Genomic DNA, 20,293 nt, shown 5'->3' with positions numbered 1-20,293 from the left:
AGGGTGGGAAATTAAGGGTGGGAAGGGGAAAACATTTTTTACTTTTTTTTGTTTTGTGAGAAAACGTCACGCAATTTCCCTCCCCACCCCTAATTTGCATATGCAAATTAGGATTCAGTTCAACCAGGCAGAAGGATTCGGCTGAACCCAAATCCTGCTGAAAAAGGCCGAATCCCGAACGAACCGAATCCTAGATTCGGTGCATCCCTACTTGTATGGTACCTGTAATCCAGAATGCTCGGGACCTGGGGCTTTCTGAATAACAGATCTTTCCACACTTTGGATCTTCATAGCTTAGGTCTACTAGAAAATCCCAATAAGCTGGTTTTGCCACCAATAAGGATTAATTATATCTTAGCTTGGATCATGTACAATGTACTGTTTTATTATTACAGAGAAAAAAAGGCAATCAATTTGAAAAATTTTGATTATTTGGATAAAATGGAGTCTATGTGAAAAAGCCTTTCCATAATTCTGAGCTTTCTGGATAACAGGTTTCCAGATAACGGATCCCATACCTGTACAAGGGGAAGAGTTAACCCTTTTGACCACTATTATGCAACAGATCTGTGAAAAGTACTTGGGTCACTATAACAAATTTTTTCCTGAAAAATCATGTTCATAACAATGGGATACGTTTTATGTCAACATTTACATGGTATCACTCCTTATTTGTTATGGAAGTAGAAGTTATTTCTCTTGGATGCCTGAAGTACACCAATGCCCAACCTCTTTTTGCTCCTTATAAAGAGATGGACCCTGGGAATAGATAATGGAGGTTGTGGGGAGCAAGCCTGAGAATAATGGAGGCTTTATTCAAATTAATAACACCTTCTCAAAAGAGAAAAAATGTATTTCATGTAAATTAAAGAACTATCAGGATAAATTATATACCATCCCAAACTGAACTGCTAAAATTGTTGTACTTAATTTTTCCATTGTATAATCCTTAAAATTATCATAAGCAGGATGGAAGTTATCAGGCAGCTGAAATACAAGTTATGCATATACACAGGTACCCAGGCTGCAAATACAGTCATATGAAAAAGTTTGGGAACCCCACTTAATTTGTTTATCATTGGATGAGCTTTGAAAGTAGCAACTTCATTTTAATACCCAACATGCCAATACTAACAATAGTATTTCAGCAGTGACAGTTTATGGGATTAACAGAAAATATGCAATATGCATCATAACAAAATTCATCAGGTGCATAAATGTGGGCACCCCAACAGAGATATTACATCAATACTTAGTTGAGCCTCCTTTCAAAAATGTAACAGCCTCTAGACGCCTCCTATAGACTTTGACTGGATTCTGGATGCGGGTATTTTTGACCATTCGTCCATACAAAATCTCTCCACTTCAGTTAAATTTGATGGCTGCCTCAAGTCTGCTTCAAATCATCCCATAGATTTTCAAAGTGATTTTCGAAGTGTGTTTAGGGTCCTTGTCTTGTTGGAATATCCAACCCCTGTGTAACTTCAACTTTGTGACTGATGCTTGAACATTATCCTGAAGAATTTGTTGATATTGGGTTGAATTTATCTGACCCTCAACTTTAACAAGGGTCCCAGTCCCTGAACTAGCCACACAGCCCCACAGCATGATGGGACCTCCTCCAAATTTGACAGTAGGTAGCAGGTGTTTTTCTTGGAATGCGGCGCTCTTCTTCCACTATGCAAAGTACTTTTTGTTATAACCAAATAGTGTAACCAAATGACTTTGGCTTGTCTAAATGAGCTACAACAAGAGACTCTGTTTGTGAAGTGAGTGCACAAAGGGCTTCTCTCTCATCCCCCTGCCATACAGATATTCTTTGTGCAAATTGCGCTGAATTGTAGAACGATGTACAGATACACCATCTGAAGTAAGATCATGTTCTTGCAGCTCTTTGGAGGTGATCTTTGGGTTGTCTGTAACCATTCTCACAATCCTCCGCATATGCTGCTCCTGTATTTTTCTTTGCCTGTCAGACCTGGGTTTTACAGCAACTGTGCCTGTGGCCTTCCTTTTTCAGATTACATTCCTTACAGTTTAAACCTCTGAGATAGCTTTTTGTAGCTTTCCCCTAAACCATGATACTGAACAATCTTTGCTAAAAGTTGCTTTGAGGATCCCATGCTGTCAGGAGAGTCAAACAGAAGCACAACTTGCAATTGGCCACCTTAAATACCTTTTCTTATGATTGGACACACCTGCCTATGAAGTTCAAGGCTTAACAAGCTAATCAAACCAATTTGGTGTTGCCAGTAATCAGTATTGAGCAGTTGCATGCATTCAAATTAGCAAAATTAATTTGCACATTACGGAAATATGCACATCCTATTTTTCACATGTGATTTCATTTCATACAACTGGACACTGCTTCGTTAAAAATCTTCAGAAAGCACCCCGGTACTCAGATGTTCCTGGGAAATGAAAGACATACCACTGTTATCTTTTTTGTTGAAAGTGGAGTAAATTATTATGCAGGCTGAGAGGGGTTCCCAAACTTTTTCATATGACTGTAGACTAACTGGCAACCAGACTGGAAATTACCTGGGAGAGAGAGGCTGAAAGTCAAATTGCTTATCCTGATACACCTTTCTTAAAAGAGAACTAAATCTTAAAGAAGTAGAGTACAAATAATGCAAATTTTATCAAGTCCTATACCAGCCCAAGACGACTTACTGCCCTTTAGCAGGGAAGATGCCCCAGTAGCTCCTGATCTTCTGTTCTGATGATCCACTGACCTTGCTCTGGGCTTCTGTCACTGAGCTGAGAAGTCTGACTCACAATATACTTTATTTACAGAATATAATGCAATAGAAATACAATTAGGTTAATTTGACATGGCAGTTCCACAGCTAGTGCAATTAGCATCAGAACTGAATATTAAGCCTTCTATGACAGACAACCCTCATTTTCTGCTTGATGATTTGTGATGATTTCTAAGCTTAGCTTCTCAACAGTTTCCAAGAGCCCATTGAGCATGTGCAGTGCCACTGACTCTCCTAACAAGTTTCAAAATGGGGAGCTCCTTTGAGAACTTTCAAGACTTGGATTATTACCGTTATAGAGATGGTGAACCTTTATAGTGCAGAAAGTTCAGTACATTAAATAGGGTATTTCTAGACATGCTCATTTTAAGGTTTAGTTCTCCTTTAAGGGACAGTTAACACAGAATTAAAATATCAGTAATATTAAAACTAAGAATTACCCTAAAATGGTGTTTTTTGTCTTTTAATATTTCCATAAATAAAGTTGAATGCAATAGAAGGATACTTGCAAAAACTGCGGCCTGTAGACATCTTTTTCTATGAGTGCAAGGCTTTTAGAGACCAGCTGTGTTTGAACCTTTTGTCCTCTCAAAATAATCTGCATTCTTGGCTTTAGATACAAAATGCTACAGTAAGCCTGCGGGGGGAAAAAAAAAAAAAGCATTTTTGGTATTTCAGCAGTGCTATGTGTATGGCATGAGACAAGTAAATACTTATTTTTTCAGAAGGCTTCACTTTACACGCAATTGCTTGTGAAGGCCTTTTTGTCTGCATTTAGCCCATCTCTACCTAACCAGGTTCGGTTTTCTAATTCTATATTCAGAGAACCCTTTTTTACCCCACTAGGGTCAGCACAGGATACACAGTAGATAACAGACAAGTACTACTATAGTTTATATAAACAAGCTGCTGTGTAGCCATGGGGGCAGCCATTCAAGCACAGGATACACAGTAGATAACAGATAAGTACTACTATAGTTTATATAAACAAGCTGCTGTGTAGTCATGGGGGCAGCCATTCAAGCACAGGATACACAGTAGATAACAGACAAGTACTACTATAGTTCAAGCACAGGATACACAGTAGATAACAGATAAGTACTACTATAGCTTATATAAACAAACTGCCGTGTAGCCGTGGGGGCAGCCATTCACAGCTGAAAAGGAGAAAAGGCACAGGATACACAGCAGATGGCAGACAAGCTCTATAGCATACAAAATGATTCTTCAGAAGTTATCTGTTATCTACTGTGTATCATGTGCTTGAATGGTTGCCCCCATGGCTACACAGCAGCTTGTTTATATAAACTATAGTAGTACTTATCTGTTATCTACTGTGTATCATGTGCTTGAATGGCTGCCCCCATGGCTAGACAGCAGCTTGTTTATATAAACTATAGTAGTACTTATCTGTTATCTACTGTGTATCCTGTGCTTGAATGGCTGCCCCCATGGCTACACAGCAGCTTGTTTATGAGTTGCATTCCTAAAGCAAACCCACACGTTTTGCCACTACAGGGCAACCGTACATTATATTATCATTCCTTCTAACCACTTCTATTTTTTGTGTTACTATTTCTTTAATAACAGACAGTGAATCATACATACTCTCAAAGAATAGTCGCTGTCGGGGGCAACCTGGTCCACTCGTTCCTGCTTTTTATAGCCTCTCTTTGTACCGTCTATCTCTGCAGGTATCAGAATGTCATATTTATCATAATCAAAGTCAAATTCCGGGAACCCACGTTTGTCCCTAAAAGGAAATGCGTTTAATTAATAACACTAAAAAAAAACACAAAAAAAAAAGGGGTTAAAGACTAATAGTGCCTGTAAAGATTTTCCATTATACCATTCATACAAAGGGTAAATCAATGTGGGGTACAGAGAACACAATGGATACGGGGAGATTTTATAAATGTATAAAAAAAAAAGGTGAAAGCATATATGAATTGAAAACATTGACCTTTTTGTCTCTTTATTTAAAATATAGTATCCATATGGAAACGGATGAGAGTGCATATAAACCCACTTTCCACAGCTGGCTGAAAGTGTAGTACACTCATTTTTTGTAATAATTATTTTTTAACAACAAAACGTGTGCCAACTGTACACCGTGTGCCTTGGGATTTCTTCTGGATTATGGTAGACAAACAAATGAATTAATCAAGGACTTTACATATGGACACTCACTCAGGACATTAAGACTACATAGCTACATAGCTGTTTGGTATTATCTATTTATTTTGTACATGTACACTTTATCACCAGTAGGTGTCACTATTTTACTTCCTATAAAGGCTGCATTGCAGTAAAGTCCTGCGCCGATCAATTTTTTGGAACCCGTACCTGACACGTATGCGCAACCCGCATTCTTACCCACTTAGACCCACTGCCCGACCCGCAAGTACCTTATCCATAAGGAGTAAAACAGGAAGTGCTGTCGTAAACCCCGCAGCCTGACCCACAAAACCACGTCTATACCCGCACCCGGAACTTCTTCCTGCAACCCGCAGGGTACCGCAGGTTTTTGCGGGTAACCCGCAGGTACCTGACATGCTGCAGGACTCTACATTGCAGCACAATTTTACTATCACTGAGGAAGGGACATGTGTACCCGCGGGACCTGCAATTTGGGCTGGGTTTGGATCGACCTTGCACGCTTATTCGCCCGCCACCGTCAAGTGCCGGCTTCCGACTTAGTCTTTAATAGACGCTGCGCCTGCGCGGGTCTATAAAAGCAACCCGGAAGCGTGGATGCAATCAGGCGCGGGCTAAGGGAGGATGGGTTAGGGTCGGGGAAATCCCAACCTGCACATCACTAGTAGAGGCCTTATCTACTCCCACTGACATTTTTACTGCACAATGTATCGAAGTTTTTTCTGAATAAGTAGATCTATTTCATTTGTACCAAGGCTAAAACATGCACGGTTTATTCTGTGTACAGAACTCAATATACATACATATTCTGCTTCTTTTTAAGTAAAGTGAATAAAGTTTAAATGGGTACACCCACAAAAAGAATATTATATAAAGTGCCTGCATAAAATGTAAGAGTGGGTGGCACTGCAAGACTGCCTCATTCTGCCATTAGCACACATACGCACATTTATCAAAGGTCGATTTTCAAATTCATGTGAGCTTTTAAAAACTTCCTAGACTCGAAGTTTGACCAATCGAAATGTATTTAAAAAAATTGTTTTTTTTTTTTTTTTAAACTCGGATGAATGGCATTAACCGAAAACTCGAATTGAATTTGAATAAGATTCGATTTGAATTTTAAAAACTTGATTTGAGTTTTTTCTCCAAAAAAAAAAAAACTCCAATTTTCAACTCGACCCTTGATAAATCTGCCCCATAATTTAAAATATGTACCTCCGCAGGTTCCAGATAATGATCCGTGTTCCCTTCCGGCCGGTAATTGCATCCAGTTCAGCTAAGAGCTCTTTCATATTGTTCAGCAGAGAGTAAGTGGTTATTGCCCTTAAATTTGCCTCCGAGTCAGGCGTCTGTTCAAGCTGCTGTTAGATATCAGTTAAGGACTCTGACATTATAGTGCACTGAAAATCTAGCGGCAGAAGAATTCAACTAAAACAAATACAAACTGAAGTAATAGAATTATTTACATGTGTGTGATTAAAACTGTTGTTGGCAGCTTAGGCTGAGCTATTACAAAGTTGGGTGAATATTTTAGACGACAGATAAATGATGGCTAAACACAGCACACTTTTACTTTAAAGGGATACGGTCATGAGAAAAGGTGTTTTTTTCCCCAAACACATCAGTTAACAGTGCTGCTCCAGCAGAATTCTGCAGTAAAATCCATTTCTCAAAAGAGAAAACAGATGTTTTTTAAATCTGACATGACATGGGGCTGGACAGATTGACAGTTTCCCAGCTGCCCCCAGTCATGTGACTTGCACTCTGATAAACTTGAGTCACTCTTTACTGCAAGTTGGAGTGATATCACCCCTTCCCTTTACCCCCCAGCAGCCTAACAACAGAACAATGGGAAGGTAAACAGATAGCAGCTCCTTTACACAAGATAACAGCTGCCTGGTAGATCTAAGAACAGCACTCAATAGTAAAATCCAGGTCCCACTGAGACACATTCAGTTACATTGAGTAGGAGAAACAACAGCCTGTCAGAAAACAGTTCCATCCTAAAGTGCTGGCTCTTTTTGAAAGCACATGGCCAGGCAAAATAACCTGAGATGCACCTACACACCAATATTACAACTAGGGATGCACCGAATCCAGGATTCGGTTCGGGATTCGGCCATTTTCAGCAGGATTCGGATTCGGCCGAACCCTTCTGCCCGGCCGAACCGAATCTGAATACTAATTTGCATATGTAAATTAGGGCGGGGATGGAAATTGCGTGACTTTTTGTCAGAAAACAAAATGCAAATTAGGGTTCGGATTCGGTTCGGTATTCGGCCGAATCTTTCGTGAAGGATTCGGGGGCTCAGCCGAATCCAAAAAAGTGGATTCGGTGCATCCTTAATTACAACTACAAAAAAATACAATTTTATATTGTAGACAATGATTTTCAGTGTAAACTTAATTTTAGAAATAAAAACTACACCATAAAATCATGACAGAATCACTTTAAGGACAATTAAATCCAAATTACTCAGGAAGGGGGAAATGCCAATTTGTTAGGCCTGCCCAGTGATACTTATTATACACAATAAACCTGGACTTGTTCCCCTCTTATCGTGGATTAACATAGGTTTTTTATTTTTATCAACCCTAAACAGTATTAATAACACTTCCAGACAGTCAGTCTTTACATTGGCATGTAAGGATATTGTGCTTGTTGAATGATATGATTGGGACCAGGACATGCTCTGCGTTGATTTTCTCCAAGTAGGACTGGGATAACATGCCTACATGCATGCCAGATTCATTTTTGGTGAACACGATGGCGTCTTTTCCCAGCCGCATGGATCCTGATTTAAACCCATTTCCATAAAGTCCGACAGGAACATGGCCATGCACAGCAACTTTATCACTGAAGCCAAAGCTGAGGGAAATAAGAGAAAAAATCTATTCTAACCGTTACTGTAATAATGCATATATTAGTTATGGACACTGTAAAGGTAAAGACTTTCATTTCTCTTTCTCTGTACTCCGATCTTCTGTGTCTACTTCTGTCCCCTCCAAATCTTACCTACCCATTTCCTTAGCAAGCTTCACCCCTCAACTGCTTCCTTCCGCTCTGACCTTTCCTTCCACCTTCTCCTAAAAACTGGGTACATAGAAAGCATGTACAAAATAAAAAATGTTTCTGACATATTTATTTAGCAAAAAATTTAATATATAAAGGCTGGAGTGACTGGACAGGAAGTCACTCCAGCCTTTATACATTACATGTTTTGCTAAATAACATATTATATTAGAAATGTTTTTATTTTGCACAGCCTGTTTACCCAATTTTTATTTTCACACTGAACTATTCCTTTAAAGGAGAAGGAAAGGTTAAAAGTAAGTAAGCCTTATCAGAAAGGTCCACCTAAATATACCAGTAAACCCTCAAAGTAATGCTGCTCTGAGTCCCCAGTCAAAAGAAACACCACATTTCTTCCTTCTATTGTGTACTCATGGGCTTCTGTATCAGACTTCCTGTTTTCAGCTTAAACCTCATTGCCCTGGGCAAGAGCATGCTCAGTTTGCTCCTCTTCCCCCACCCCTCCCTTCTCTGCTGTAATCTGAGCCCAGAGCAGGGAGAGACTAAGACAGGAAGTGATGTCACACCACATTAATACTGCAGCTCCTATTCTAAACAAACAGAGAGTTTCTAGAGCTTTTTACTCAGGTATGCTAAAACATTCTATAGAATAAATATAGCATTCTAGCTTGCACTATTGCAGCTAATCTATTGGCAATAAAATGCCTCCGTAGCTTTCCTTCTCCTTTAATCCCTCGAACTCTCCCATCTCCGCTCTCTCCCCATTTCTTTTATGTTCTAATGTTTTTATTCTCTTTATTTTATTTAATCCCTTCTACTCTCCCTATACTGCTAACCCATTGCCTAGTTGGCTGCACAGCTGACAGTATTGTCCAAAACCAAGCCCTGAATTTGGCAGCCAGGAATCTATGTAATTGCTTTCTATGTGGCTTGGAGACCCTAGCAACCAGTCACGTTGCGGCAGACTACTCAGGCAAAGTACAGAATAACCTACCTGAGCATCTTGTGCAGCTTGTCCAGAGTCATACCGTTCCCACTGTCTGTACATGTCAGACATATATTGCTCTTAATTACAGTTTTATCAATCCATATTTGCTTGGCATTAACATCGGGATCATAGGCATTATCTGAAAATGGAAATAAAAAAAGAAGAGAATGTTAGTTTTAAGATAAAAGCTGACAGTAAATAACACAGATTTTATTAGAAGGAAAAGGTTAACTCTTACAATGAGTAAATAAATGCTCAGACTCTACAGCCACACAAGGTATAAGTCAATTATAATGAAAAGAGAGAAGGAAAGAAAAGAACCTTGTTTTGTAACTGTATCAATTACTACACCTCTATAATTCGAACACTTCCCTCAAAATAATAATTTAGTTTCAATTCATTGTGTGGTTTAGAAAAGGATACCTTATCTTATTGCAGTAGTCTGAATTGAAACTATGTTTGCAGTCTTTAAGATAAGCTGATAACACCGGGTTAGCAAATTACAATGTTGCTTATTATTGTAGTTTGGTAGATATAACTCCTCTCTACTGGATATAACAAGCCATGTGCAGCATTCACCTTCAAAGACCTCACAATAAATATTTCTAATAGAGAAAAACTTATCAATTGGTATCATTTGTTATTTTATTCCGGTTTAACCCACAAAGTCGATAACCACTAGAATTAAAATTCGGAGTTAATTACTCCCTATTCAATCACTTTAATTTAAGGTGCCAGTGTTTTATAAGGATTCCAATTCATTCATAAATTAATTAAATTCGCTCTCAACGTTCTAATCAATTAAACCAATAAGAGGTTTACTATTGCACTTCATTAAAATATACAATATAAAGTGACCTGTGCAATCGATTCGATTTTGGATAATTCTGATGTGCTCTGATTAATAAAGTGCCATGTGCAGTCAATTAATTCACCTACAAAACCGCAAACCCCACTGCCAACTGACGGTCTCCTTGATTTTAGCTTTAAATCACCGGATGGTGGGGCGGGATTGAAACTATTGGAAAACCTTTTTAATAACATTCTTAGACTCTTTTTACTTATCTATTTTCTATTCTAAGGACTGTGAGGTTTGCGGTTTTGTAGGTTAAGCTAGCCTCTTCCAAACAGATAGGAAGGTACAATTGAGACCGCAGCCCTACAGGTCCTGTCGTTCTACATCTTTGTGGTGCTCCTAGGGACTTAGAAAAAACTATTAGTTATATTCTTGGGAGCAACTCCACCCTCTATACAATTTTCACTTTTCCTCAACTTTTAATCAAGAGGTTGATAACCAGGGTTTTTTTTTTTAATTGTGACCATAGTAATTAACTTTTAGATCTTAATTAATTTATGCATAAGCCACTAAATGAATTGGTGAATTAATTGCCTGCACATGGCACTTTATTAATCAGAGCACATCAGAATTATCCAAAATCGAATCGATTGCACAGGTCACTTTATATTGTATATTTTAATGAATTGCAATAGTAAACCTCTTATTGGTTTAATTGATTAGAACGTTGAGAGCGAATTTAATTAATTTATGAATGAATTGGAATCCTTAAAAAACACTGGCACCTTAAATTAAAGTGATTGAATAGGGAGTAATTAACTCCGAATTTTAATTCTAGTGGTTATCGACTTTGTGGGTTAAACCGGAATAAAATAACAAACGATACCAATTGATACGTTTTTCTCTATTAGAAATATTTATTGTGAGGTCTTTGAAGGTGAATGCTGCACATGGCTTGTTATATCCAGTAGAGCGGAGTTAAATCTAACAAACTACAATAATAAGCAACATTGTAATATGCTAACCTGGTGTTATAATCTTATCTTAAAGACTGCAAACATAGTTTCAATTCGGACTACTGCAATAAGATAAGGGTATCCTTTTCTAAACCACACAACGAATTGAAACTAAATTATTATTTTGAGGGAAGTGTTCGAATTATAGAGGTGTAGTAATTGATACCCTTACAAAACAAGGTTCTTTTCTTTCCTTCTCTCTTTTCAAGTAAATAACACAGAGGCCATGTTACCACAGGAAGGAAGTTGCACTTACCAATAAGTTCAGCCACTGCACTGAAAGGCCACGTATGACTTGTGGAGTTGGTATGCAGGAATTTGGGGCTTAGCTGAAAGACACAATGCAGAAAATCAAGAGTAATTCAGGCAGATATAGATAAACAAAATACTGATTTATTGTGAAAAATTATATTGGGATAGTAAGGTATGGTAAGGTACAGGTATGGGATCTTCATTCCTTAAGTCTACTAGAAAATCATGTAAACATTAAATAAACCCAATAGGCTGGTTTTGCTTCCAATAAGGATTCATTATATCTTAGTTGGGATCAAGTACAAGCTACTGTTTTATTATTACAGAGAAAAGGGAAATAATTTTAAAATTTTTGGATTATTTGATTATATTGGAGTCTATGGGAGACGGACTTTCCGTAACTTTCTGGAGAAGAGGTTTCCGGATAACGGATCCCACACCTGTATACTGAAGTCTTTAGCATTAGAACAATGGCACACAGGTCAATGATGAGTGTTTTACCACCCCCATGATTTCCATTACACCACCTCTTTTGCCAGCCCAGCTCTACAGTCCGGCCTCTATGGAAATAAATCAAAGCAACAAATCTAACTCTATCTAAGAGAAGAGCAAACTTTCTACAGCTAAATAATTATTTTTCTATTCTCAGATATGGGGTCTATTACCCATAATGCTTGGGACCTGGGGTTTTCCAGATAAGGTTTTTTTTCTCGTTTTTGCATAATTTGGATCTCCATACCTTAAGGCTACTAAAAACATTTAAACATTAAATAACACCAATAGGATTGGTTTGCCACCAATATGGATTTATGCAGCTTCGTTACCATCAAGTACAAAGTATTGTGTTATTATTACAGAGAAAATGAAATCATAAAACATTATTTTCAAGTGTGTGTTTCCAGTACTAATTCCTTTTTTTTTTTTTTTTTTAAATAAAACAACCAGGAAATCCATTTCTGTACAATTATTATTTCCAGTTGGGGTTACATTATACTTTAAGGATATTAGATGTAATGGAAGTCATGTGACCATATAAAGGCATAAGGCTGCAGGCTGAATTATACAGGGAACTCCGAGTATCACTCATGTATTATAAGGGATAATGTACCCCCTACTGTAAATAAGGATATTAGAAGTCACTGAGGGTATCCGTGACCATATAAAGGCACAAGGCTGCAGGCTGAGTTATACAGGGAACTCGGAGTATCACTCATGTATTATAAGGGATAATGTACCCCCTACTGTAAATGATAAGGATATTAGAAGTCACTGAGGGGTTCTGTGACCATATAAAGGCACAAGGCTGAGTTATACAGGGAACTCTGAATATCACTCATGTATTATAAGGAACAAGGCAGCAGGCTGAATTATACAGTGAATTTGGAGTTACTAGGGGATAATTTATCAAACTGTAATTTCTAAAGATATTATAGATTATTAATAGCCTGTCAAACAAAACCTTACAAACATGTAATGATATCTGGCTCAGTAAAGCAGAGCTTTTCAGAAAAATTATTCTAGATTCATATTGCATGGTTACAAACACACACCAGTGCATATAAGGGCTCTTACACACGGCCGTTCCGACCTGCGCTCCCCTGCGTTCCGTTTTTTGGCGTTCAGCCACAGGGGAGCGCAGGAATAGACGCAAGTCATTATTTGAAATGGGGCTGTACTCACTCAGGCGCGTGTAGGCGCCGAACGCAGGTTCAGACGCAACATGCTGCATTTTTCCTGCGTTCGGCGCCTACACGCGCCTGAGTGAGTACAGCCCCATTTCAAATAATGACTTGCGTCTATTCCTGCGCTCCCCTGCGGCTGAACGCCAAAAAACGGAACGCAGGGGAGCGCAGGTCGGAACGGCCGTGTGTAAGAGCCCTTAGTTAAAATTGCAAAAACAAACAAAATTTGCAAGATTTAAAGGAAAAGTAAACCCTCAGATTTTTTTTTTTTCCCTTTGTCGCTCTTTTTTGGGAGAGGGAGATGCTGGCAGAACCCATCTCTTGTTATTGCAAAGGTTCACCTCCATAATCTGCACTATAAAACTGGATTGTTTGATATGCGCTCAGAAGTGTGACTTATGTAAGTGCAATAAGTTTTAAAACCTTTTTTAAAAAATAAAGGCAAATTACACTATGGGCGCTGTCTCTGCTTTTTAATGTCTTTACAGAAAAACGAATACCCTGGAGTTGTTATTGATATGTTGTTTTGAAATCAGGAATCTTGTAAATTGCCAATCCCACCAGAGAGCGGAGAAGCCACAAGCTGAGTTTTACTCATTGCAGAAAACACCATTGCACCTAATTTTAATTCATTTTACCCTTTGAAGCAAGCACTACAAGCACCTTGTTTGACTTAATTATCATTTTATTTTGGAGATAGCACTATAGCACTTTAGAACACACAGGAAAAATCTGTGCATAGACTTTCTATGGTTCAAGACACACACAGATTAGTGTTGTAACACTTTGGTGACTGCACTGAATATTAACAATATTGCACTAGGTTCTATTTGTTTTTTTCCATAGCCTGTGGCAGTGATCTATACTTGTACCTTGATTTGACACACCAGTGCAGTCTGCAACATGTATCCAACCCAATTACTAGTAATGCAGAGTGTGGATGTAATATATGACTGGTTATTACTGCAATTATAGACTAACAAGCTTCATAAACAAGGTTTCTAAATTTCCCCACAATACTTGTTACAGCTTTAATAGGTGTCCTCCATAGGGGGCAATTAGTTACAGCTGATGCAGAGCTATGGAAGGAACTAATTGCCCAAGTGAAATTATCTTTTCAATTACAAATAATCCCCAAACGGATAACTGCACAGGTGTCTAGGCCAATTAGTATTATTGTTTGTACTAAAATATTTCCAGTGTAAATCATTGTGGTCGGCTGAATATATATATAGATATATATAAAATCGATGCAGGGATCAGCACACTAGTAAAGGTGAATTAAAATGTTTTTATTTGTAACACAGCATTGTCCAACGTTTCAGTACCACCTGAGATAGAGATATATATATAGATATAGATATATCTCTATCTACACGCCAGTACAGAGAACATTTAGTAACGAGTAGAAGCAGCTTTTATTATAATTTTATTGATACTCATTCTGCAGTTTTCTATGCATAAATATTTAAATTTATATCAAAAAATAAGTTTGATGTCAAAAGGGGAGCTTCTCAGGTGGCTGATTTATATGCCCCCAGGACTCTCACTGGTTTCACTGGGAAACACAAGAAAACACCAGGGGGAAGTTCCCAAAAGTGGTGATATTGAGACAAAATAAAGGTGGAGATAAAACATGAGAACAGACAGTTTTTCAGACTTTGTCATTTTTTTTCTGAATTTGTCTTTAACTTTATCTTTTTCAGGATAAAGGTGGCCATAGACGCACAGATATCATACAAAACGAATTTTTGCACGATATTCGGTGCGTGTATGGTGGAAAAAGAGCCGACGGAAGACTTGGATATCTGTCAGCTCGTCGATTGGGCTGGACGGAAAATTTTGATCAGGTGCCTTTGAAGCCACCAAACATCGCCCATTGTTAGTGCTGAATCGTCAGATACAGGTAGAATTCTATTGTTTCTATCTGTATATCTGATGATTCAGTTCTACTCGTGTGTATTGAAACGAATGATCTTTCTTGCCAAGAAAGTTTGTAATTGTTACGTCTATGGTCACCTTTACAGACGAGCGTTTTTACCTGCGCTCCCCTGCATTCAGGTTTCATGCATTCAGTAGCATGATTAGACGCACTGAATTCTTTTCAATGTGACTGTACTCACACAGACGCATGTAAGCGCCAAACGCAGGTTGGGACACAGTATGTTGCATCTTACCTGCGTTCGGTGCTTACATTCGTCTACTCCTGCGCTCCCCTGCAGGCTAACGCCAATCAAGCACAGGATACACAGTAGATAACAGAAAAGTACTATCTACTGTGCATCCTTTGCTTGAATGGCTGCCCCCATGGCTACACAGCAGCTTGTTTATATAAACTATAGTAGTGCTTATCTGTTATCTACTGTGTATCCTGTGCTTGAATGGCTGCCCCCATGGCTACACAGCAGCTTGTTTATATAAACTATAGTAGTACTTATCTGTTATCTACTGTGTATCCTGTGCTTGAATGGCTGCCCCCATGGCTACACAGCAGCTTGTTTATATAAACTATAGTAGTACTTATCTGTTATCTACTGTGTATCCTGTGCTTGAATGGCTGCCCCCATGGCTACACAGCAGCTTGTTTATATAAACTATAGTAGTACTTATCTGTTATCTACTGTGTATCCTTTGCTTGAATGGCTGCCCCCATGGCTACACAGCAGCTTGTTTATATAAACTATAGTAGTGCTTATCTGTTATCTACTGTGTATCCTGTGCTTGAATGGCTGCCCCCATGGCTACACAGCAGCTTGTTTATATAAACTATAGTAGTACTTATCTGTTATCTACTGTGTATCCTGTGCTTGAATGGCTGCCCCCATGGCTACACAGCAGCTTGTTTATATAAACTATAGTAGTACTTATCTGTTATCTACTGTGTATCCTGTGCTTGAATGACTGCCCCCATGGCTACACAGCAGCGTGTTTATATAAACTATAGTAGAGTTTCTGAAGCAAAAACACCAGTTTTACCAGTGCAGGCAACAGTACATTATACACTTTCATTTTTTGGTGTTAACTGTTCCTTTAAGAGACCTAATCAAGCCAATAACAGTTGCAAAGATTTAGGTCTATAAAACATACACACAATGTGTATGCCAGGAGTTAGGTTCAAACACAAATCATGGGTACTGGGCAACACACAGCAATACAAAAAGCAACTGAATGGGGGGCAATGTATTGAGGGGACTGGTTTTGTGAACCCCAAAAGCAGCACTGCCAATATTCGATTTATAGTAGCAGTTGGAAACACTCACAAACGCAGCATCTCACACTTGAGAAAGGGCCAGGTGCCCGAAACATGTTGTGTGGTAATGGAATAAAAAGCCTAATTGCAGTTATGCTGCGTTTGTGAGTGTTTCCAACTGCTACTATAAATCGAATGTATAAGGGGTGCCAGAGGCGGAGCACCCAAGGAATCACCACAAGAATTGTTTTGAATTAACGCTAATCAGTGAAAAAAGCCTTTATGGAGCACTGCCAATATGCCATGTTCACATTATACCACAGACTCTGCAGCGGCCAGACACTACATAACCTACCTACTACATCAAACCTATTCAAATAATTTAACAATAAGATATCAATAAATATAAATATCAGGGGCATGACCATTGCACATAACTGGTTTAAATTAAGTGTATAGTTAATGTCAAAAATATCTATTAAAGAAAAAAGTTTTGAGCAAAATAAGGAAATTGCTGAAAAACGAACACAAGACTGTGAGTCACATCAGACTGGCATCACCAGCACAATAACGTTCCAGCAGCTGCCAGTTTCAAGCAGTGCCCAGAAGGTAAATACAAGAAACCAGTGTAAAGTGAGGGGTAAAGATGAGCAGCCCCTGCCCGTCAAGGACTAACACTCAAGTGAACTCACAAACACGGAAATTAAACTGAAAGATCAGCTGCGATATAATACTGCCTGACAGGGAACTTTCTAACCAGTGACACAGAGCCACAGTCAGGTAAAAGGGGGTCGTTCACCTTTAAATTAACTTTTAGTATGATGTAGAGAGGGATATTCTGAGACATCTTTAAATTGGCTTTCATTTTTTTTTTTTATTTGTGGTTTTAGAGTTATTTAGCTTTTTATTCAGCAGCTCTCCAGATTGCAATTTGAGCTGGTTGCTAGGGTCCAAATTACCCTAGCAACCATGCATTGCTTTGCATAAGAGACTGGAATATGAATAGGAGAGGCCTGAATAGAAAGATGAGTAATAAAAAGTAGCAATAACAATACATTTGTAACTTTACAGAGCATTTGTTCTTAGATGGGGTCAGTGACCCCCAGCTGAAAGCTGGAAAGAGTCAGAAGAAGAAGGCACATGATTAAAAAACCAAGAATAAATGAAAAGCCAATTGAAAAGTTGCTTAGAATTAGCCATTCTATAACATACTAAATGTTAAAGGGGTTGTTCACCTTTGAGTTAACTTTTAGTATGATGTAGAGAGTGATATTCTGAGACAATTTGCAATTGGTTTTCAATTTTTATTAGGGCTCTTACGGACGAGCGTTTTTACCTGCGCTCCGTTTTTCTGCGTTCAGCCGCAGGGGAGCGCAGGAATAGACGCATTACATTTTTTCCAATGGAGCTGTACTCACACAGGCGTGTGTAGGCACGGAACGCAGGTTGAGAATGCAACATGCTGCATTTTTCCTGCGCCTACACGCGCCTGTGTGAGTACAGCCCCATTGGAAAAAATGTAATGCGTCTATTCCTGCACTCCCCTGTGGCTGAACGCAGAAAAACGGAGCGCTGGGGAGCGCAGGTAAAAGCGCTCGTCAGTAAGAGCCCTTAGCGTTTTTTGAGTTCTTTAGCTTTTTATTCAGCAGCTCTCTAGCTTGCAGTTTCAGCAGTCTGGTCGCTAGGATCCAACTTACCCTAGCAACCATGAATTGATTTGAATTAAGAGACTAGACTATGAATAGGAGAGGCCTGAATAGAAAGATGATTAATACAAAGTAGCAATAACAATACATTTGAAGCCTTAAACAGCATTTGTACATAGATAGGGTCAGTGACCCCCATTTGATAGTTGGAAAGGTAAATCATTGAATAACTATAAAATATAAATAATGAAGACCAAATGAAAAGTTGCTTAGAACTAGCCATTCTATAATATACTAAATGTTAACTGAAAGGTGAGCCATCCCTTTAACACTTTATTGTTTATCCCTTAGATCAGGCACAAGCACCTTCAGCCCAGTATAACTATAACTCCCAGCATCCTCAATGATAGGTGTGCCTGCAGCAGCGCCACTGAACATATTACTATCTTGGAATGCCTTCCCCTACTAATGTGTATTGTAATGATGCCCCTGCCGCCATGGGCTAAACCATAACCCCACAGTGTAACATGAAATGAATGAAAATTCTCCACAACTACAAGTCTGGATAAAAAGAGATTAGAATTTATTATATAAACATTGCAGTGATTGTTATCATCAATGAACCAGGCAGCAAACTCTGAGTCAGTGGAAAGCAGAGAGTTGCAGTTCAGTAGAGATTACACTCACTCTAGTGTAACTAGTACAGTAAATGGCATATATTTGAGATCAAATGGGCAAGTTGTACACCCCCCCCCCCATCATCCATTGATAAATCTGGAGTCGTGACCCCATTTCCCAGGGTTTATATATAAATATATACTGCAAAAGGGAGGGATTGCCTTAAAGAAGCAGGTTAAATAAACTCATAGTTAATGGTTGACTCAATGGATTGTGCACAGCAGCTCCTGCAGAACTTCTTGCATCCACGTTTCTTGCTAAACCGCCTGAGCACATTAATTAGCCAGACTGGGTGCTACTGTCGCCTCATGAGGTTTAGCAGCAGTAAATAGGAGCCACAGGGAAAGCAGACACTGGGGAATGTCACTCTCATTAGCTGTGAGGAGCGCTCCGGCTGACACTCAGTAAAAGCCCATTTGGTGTAACTCTTCTCCGTTCCCTTATTCTAGGCAGCCGCAAGTTCTCACTCACCGCGCTCAAACGAATCCCGTCTGTCGCCTGCACCGCCATCTTCCTTAAAACACCCAGGAACCTACAAATCCCACAACAGCTGAGCTAACCCCGCCCTCGTCTCCCCCTTTCCGGGGCGGAGCCTCGTCTCCTCTAAAAACCAATCCCGAATCGCCACTACTTCCTGTATTTCCGCTCATTGTTTACCCACGTGACAGAACAACCCCTCCTTCATTAATGTTGTTAGCGCCATGTGACTAGCCCTGACTGTCTTCTGTTTAGAGGCGGTGCTTGGGGGATAAATGTTCTCTGACTCAAAAATCCTGTCATTCCCATACCTCCCAACATTTTGGAAATAAAAAAAGGGTCAAAAAAGTTGACGCAAGTTGCGCAGCGAAGTTGTTTTGACCACACCCCCTAATTACCATGTTCATTTCACAAAATTTGGCAGGTTATGAAAGTTTCAACATATTTCTGTGGGTTTTTTTTCAAATTACAGTTTTGCTAATGAGGGTGAATTGCCCTTTAAGCTGCGAGTCTAACTTTTCCCAAGGGACCTGTTATCTTATATTGTTACAATTACTTATTTGCTTATCTTTAAATTGTTACAAGAGTATCTTATCTCCTGCCTGTGGCTGTTCTGGGCTCTCTGCCAAAAGCCAATTAAGTGAGAAACTTTGTTTCTTTTTCTGGCTGTTCAGTGCAGAGAAATTTGGGACTTTCCAATACAACCGAGGGACTGCGGGTTGAGCTGTTAAAAGAGGGACTGTCCCTCCGAAAACAAGACAGTTGGGAGGTATGCATTCCAGCTTGAGGGAGTATAGCAGAAAGAATCCCAAGGCACACAGGGTCAATGCAAGCAAGCTGCCTTACGCCCCTTCCTGACCCCGAAAAGTTGCAATAAACACGCAAGGCAGCTTGCTTACATTGACCCTGCGTGCCTTGGGATTCTTTCTGCTATACTGCTTGTGAGACGGCCGATCCGCTACCTTTGTGCACCAGGTATTTACCAGAGGGTGTGCGGGAGCCAAAGTTGATTTATTCCAGCTTGAGGGGCCATGGTTTATTATTCTTATTGTGGATATATTTAGACTGATTCACATCAGTTTGCAGCGCTGACCGTTCTGTAAGGAAGACGCTGGGTAATATCAATCTGGCTTTATTGTATCACACAGTGCTCCCATGGCTACAAACAAGCTGCTGTGTAGCCATGGGAGCAGCCATTTTAAAAAACAGGATCCTGAGTAGTAGATAAAAGATAAGTTCTGAAGAATCCCACTGCATACTACAGAGCTTATCTGTTATCTGCTGTGTATCCTGTGTCTTTTCTCAGTTTTTCAGCTTTGAATGGCTGCCCCCATGGCTACACTGCAGCTTGTTTATATAAACTAGTAGTACTTATCTATTATCTACTGTGTATCCTGTGCTTGAATGGCTGCCCCCATGGCTACACAGCAGCTTGTTTATATAAACTATAGTAGTACTTATCTGTTATCTACTGTGTATCCTGTGCTTGAATGGCTGCCCCCATGGCTACACTGCAGCTTGTTTATATAAACTAGTAGTACTTATCTGTTATCTACTGTGTATCCTGTGCTTGAATGGCTGCCCCCATGGCTACACAGCAGCTTGTTTATATAAA

General features: G+C 39.3%; 1 protein-coding gene across 1 annotated transcript in view; it reads right to left on the bottom strand.

Moving 5' to 3' along the window:
* morc3.S (MORC family CW-type zinc finger 3 S homeolog) overlaps window positions 1-18,800 on the bottom strand; it is a 35,030-nt gene extending 16,230 nt beyond the window's left edge. Inside the window, 7 exon segments of the mRNA NM_001091434.1 lie at window positions 3,268-3,399; window positions 4,371-4,515; window positions 6,135-6,282; window positions 7,574-7,788; window positions 8,948-9,080; window positions 11,010-11,082; window positions 18,673-18,800. Coding sequence (NP_001084903.1) covers window positions 3,268-3,399; window positions 4,371-4,515; window positions 6,135-6,282; window positions 7,574-7,788; window positions 8,948-9,080; window positions 11,010-11,082; window positions 18,673-18,711 — 885 coding nt within the window. The 5' untranslated portion in view covers window positions 18,712-18,800.
* Window positions 18,801-20,293: the final 1,493 nt, after the last annotated feature.

Source organism: Xenopus laevis, chromosome 2S (assembly GCF_017654675.1).
Source record: "Xenopus laevis strain J_2021 chromosome 2S, Xenopus_laevis_v10.1, whole genome shotgun sequence".
NCBI classification, from domain to species: domain Eukaryota; kingdom Metazoa; phylum Chordata; class Amphibia; order Anura; family Pipidae; genus Xenopus; species Xenopus laevis.
This window is presented reverse-complemented; position numbering and strand designations above follow the sequence as displayed.